Genomic DNA, 4231 nt, shown 5'->3' on the forward strand with positions numbered 1-4231 from the left:
CCGTTTCACCGAAACGCATCGATCACAGCGCGCACCGGGGGGAAAACCCTCCAATCTGTAAATCACAGCGCTCAGATGCTGTGAATCTCACCAAAACCCATACAGTTCGTGATAACGGGATCAATCAATCGTTTGTGTGCATCCAGTCCCCTCCACAATGCCCGTCTCGGGCGGAGACCAGAAATCAAGAAAGGCTTGGCTGCAGCGCCCGCTATTTCATGGGAGGATGGTTACAAGTCCAATGGTTCGAAGCTGGAGACTTTAAATAATTTGCATGTCCCCTTTCTCCAAACCGACTTTCCAAATCCCAATCCTTCCAATTAATTAGATTGTGTCGTACTGAACACTGGGCTGATGAAAGCCAATCTGTTATTTTGTACTACTGGCAACTGAGACTGGACAGAAAACAACCCTTCCCCCCTCTCAACACATCCCAGAAAGAAAAAGGGTCAGCTGTAATTTTTTTAAAAAAGGAATATTGCTCCCATTTAAAAAAAAACACGTAGATTGGCATTGAATCTTACTTCCTTCGTTGATTTACTGGATTACATTGAAATGCATCACTTACTAGCGAGCATTCTCGTCCAAGACACACGTTTCTTAGCTAATCCATCGAAATACAATGGACGCGCTGCCTTTCTGGTTGGCGTGAAAGTTACAGAGGCCATCAATCCGAAAGGCACCCCCACCCCCCCTTGTGTTATTGTTGAAAGAGTGAAATGAAGGCGGCGGGAATTCGGTTGGCTTTTGAATAGCATCGATGAGGAGCAGGTGTTTAGAAGAACCCCAGGCATATTTAGTGTAACGGTGACTCCGTGATGGCCAGGCCAGGCGTCAGTCACCCCCGCGTCATTCCGTATTTGATCAGCAGGATTCATTAGGATGTTTGACCATCGCGTCCTGCCTCACTCAATTTACTCCCCCCACCCCACCCTTCTCGAAATAAGGCATGTCACATTTAGAAAAAATGCGACTTGCATCCGAATTAGCGTTTACTTTGCCATATTTAGGTCACTTGGACAGCCAAATACCTTAACCAAGAATGCACAGGTGCTAAAAGTTGTGGTACATACTGTCACTTCAGGAGGAGAGAGTGATGAGGTAGACAGAGGGTCAATATTTGTTGGGAAACCAGTTAGAGAATTTCCATGCACGACCTTGCCTTATTGTCACCATTCAGAATCAGGGTATAGATAAAGGAGACTCAAAACTTATTTAATTAAACGATATTCGTTTATTCAGCGGAAACAAGAAATGCACTTTTTGCAATCCAAAACTTTTACCAACACAAACGTGGCAGTGGTACATTAAACGGCTCAGAACCAAAGAAAACAAAACATGGGATCTATGCTCACCTTCAAGTAACCTAAATATTTTAGATACAAACAAAATGTGAACGCAAGGCACGCACTAAAAAAATAAAAAATATTTACATATTTTGTAAATAAAGCGAGTCAAGATTACTCTTTTAGCTCCCTTTGTTAGGGGACAATTGGGTGTCACAACTGGTCCAAACCATTCTTAACATAAATAGGAAATATAAGTTAGTATAAGCCTTTGTATTTTACAAATATACATCTGGAGTCGTACTGAAATATATCAGAATTACTTTAGAACTTTTTTTGCCCGTAATATACTCATTGTGAAACGTTTACACTTTGGATAGTGTAGACACACAATGCAAAATAAAAGTTGAAATTGCACGCTGTGTTCTGCTGCAGTGGGAGCGCCACTGGAGGTTGGGTTGCTACATGTACTGTGTATTCATTTCGTATACATATATTAAGAAAAAGAAAATCGAAAAGACGGCGAATCCCCTTCGCTCTCCGGAATCAGTGTCCTTTGCTTTTTGCTCAGTCCGTGGAGTAGTCAAGATGGTGATCGTCGTTGTCAGCCGCTTCTTTCATTGAAAAGAGAGTTAAAAAAAAAAGAGTGCAAATATCTATAAGATTGGGGCGGGGGATATGTGTGAGAGAGAGAGGAAAAAAGGTCAGTCAGTAGTCAGATTGTGAAGCAAACTATAGCATTTGTTAATGACACAAGTAAATCAAAGCCATCAAACCCCATCCTCCACCCTCCCAGCAGTGAGTCAGCTCAAATCTGACCACAGCGTGACGTCTACACCCCTCCCCCACCCCCCCGCAGACTGACGTCACCGTGTCCCGGGGAGAAATTACCAGCTTTCAACAAAAAGTTGGTAAAATCCCGACTGTCATAGACCGCGGGCATTCAGGTAACAAAGCTCTCAAAAAAAAACCCAAAAAGCTCCGAACCTATTCCATGTCGCTCAGTCCCATCCTCTCAAAGTCAACAGTTCTGCAGTAGTTTTACAACAAAAAGAGTCAGTGTTGAACAAAAAAATGTGTATGGGGGGGGGGGGTGGTGACCCCGCCTGCTCGCTCCAGTTCTCCAAATATTAGTCACGGGATAATGACAGCTCTAACCTCGCCCCAAAACCCTGACGTAAACCACGGAGCGAGTTGTTTACTACTCAAACCTACTATGAGTCGTTACTCATGCCCCAACACGGTCGCTGTCCTCTCTCCTCGTCTCTTCTCCCGCCCGCCCCCCCCCAAAAGTCCAGCATTTCAACTCACTTTGTTTTGTCCGTCTGGGTTTTGCCCCTTCCTTCTCTTTTATCGTATTCTCTTCCGCGGAGTCTGTTCCCCGGGCACCCCCGAGAGACACGCGTTCTCACTGGAAGCTTTCGATCCGACTGTCTTCTTTCGCTTGGTGAAAAAGTCTAGCCAAACAAAATATACTTTCAAAATCAATAAACATTAAACCTTTCGTCTTTAAAGTAACGAAAACCGTGCGCACCAACTTCAAAGTAGGGATAACCTCTTCATAGGGGAGGATAAATAGCTGTACAAGTTTTTCATGAGGTGGTAAAAGTCTCTCCAGTCGGTCTTGCTGGATTGCATTGTTTTGTCCCAAAAGGGGAGAGTTGCTGTGCAAGCATTTCTGAGAGGGCGAGATCACTACTACACGACAACAAACCAATGCAACAGCAACCACTAGGAACGATTGCAATCGCAAGGCATTGCAAACAAAAAAAAACACCACCTCGCTTTTCTTTTTAAAAAGAAAGGAGTTTTAGTTTTGATGAGAGAACAGTTGCAGGATGCCACTTGTCTCACCTGTGATTCGTGCCGTGGAGCTCCTTTTGCGCGAACAAGGCGCTCTGCCCGCTTTGATTCCTGAGTGCAAGTTATCCGAGCGGTTCTCCTGGTTGGTCTCACTGCCTTCCAGCCCCGACAAGCGGTGGGCCAGGCCGGGTGAGTCCGCACCGCCGTCGAGGGCAGCGGCAGGATCGCTGGTGCCGCCCCAGCCCGAGTGACAGGACTCCGGCACGGGGCACGGGAGCCGCAGCCTGCCCCGGTGGACGCTCTCGCGGTAGAAAGCGGGCACGTCCTCGCCGCCTTCTTCCTCCCACTCGTAGTCGCCCCCCAGCAGCGGGGTGTCGGCGGCGAAGTTGAAGTTCCACCGCCTGCGGTCCCGCTCGCTGATCTCCCGCAGCTTGCTCTTCGTCTCCCGCCGCAGCTCGTCGTGGTCGATGGGGCCGAAGAGGCTCCGGCACACCGCCGTCCTGGCGTGCAGGGGGTAGGTCCTCCGGGCCGCCATCCACTCCAGGCAGCCGCCGGGGAGCTGCTGTTGCTGCACGCTAGACATGACCCTCTCTCTCTCTCTCTGTGCGAGAGAGGAAAAAGTAGCAATTGCAACGGGAAAGGTAGGGAGTGGAGGAAGCAGTGCTGCAAACTGTAGGGAAGAGGTAGGCAATGAAGAAAAGCAAAGCTCTGGAGCAGGATTGTCTTTTTTTTCCCCTTCCCCCCCCCACCTTCCTCTTTTACTCGGATGCAGCTAATTACTACGGCGCCGCGTTTGCAATGTTTTTGCCCGGCGCCTCCCCGATGTTATTTAAGCAGCTCTCCGGGGGTGGGCTGGTCCATTCACGTCGAGCGTGCCCACCGATAACCCCGCCCCCCCCACCCTCGCCCAATGCCTTCATTCACTCGCCGGCGGGCCACGCCCCCTACTCCCCACGCGCGGGGTGTCCCCGCACTCCCCATCGCAGCTCCATTGGACCGCCCCGACCGTCGCTCAGAGTGATTGGCAGCTCGCCCGCCCCTTCTTTGTTTACGCCCGGGGATCTACGGCACTATGGCAGAGAAAGTCTGCTGAGTGTGTGCACATAGAGGAAGGAGGCAAGACAGCGCGCTGGCTTTTAAAC

The 4231-nt window shown here is 49.0% G+C and overlaps 1 protein-coding gene across 1 annotated transcript; it reads right to left on the reverse strand.

Annotated features, from left to right (window-relative positions):
* Window positions 1–1211: 1211 nt before the first annotated feature.
* cdkn1cb (cyclin dependent kinase inhibitor 1Cb) lies at window positions 1212–3883 on the reverse strand. Its single transcript, XM_043706191.2, has 3 exons — window positions 3141–3883; window positions 2598–2743; window positions 1212–1942 (listed from the first exon to the last, which is right to left on the reverse strand). The coding sequence occupies exons 1-2, from the start codon at window positions 3670–3672 to the stop codon at window positions 2637–2639; spliced, it is 639 nt and encodes a 212-aa protein (XP_043562126.1). The 5' UTR covers window positions 3673–3883; the 3' UTR covers window positions 1212–1942; window positions 2598–2636.
* Window positions 3884–4231: the final 348 nt, after the last annotated feature.

This window comes from Chiloscyllium plagiosum, unplaced genomic scaffold (assembly GCF_037043375.1).
Source record: "Chiloscyllium plagiosum isolate Xiang-an unplaced genomic scaffold, Cpla_swu_hap1 HiC_scaffold_18, whole genome shotgun sequence".
In the NCBI taxonomy this organism is placed as follows: domain Eukaryota; kingdom Metazoa; phylum Chordata; class Chondrichthyes; order Orectolobiformes; family Hemiscylliidae; genus Chiloscyllium; species Chiloscyllium plagiosum.

What these genes read in the sequence shown, in the direction of transcription:
- cdkn1cb (XM_043706191.2), bottom strand. Translation starts at nt 3,672, where the DNA reads ATGTCTAGCGTGCAGCAACAGCAGCTCCCCGGCGGCTGCCTGGAGTGG. An exon ending in CTCCACGGCACGAATCACAG is followed by an intron (nt 2,744 to 3,140) that starts GTGAGACAAGTG and finishes TTGTTTGGCTAG; the next exon opens with ACTTTTTCACCAAGCGAAAG.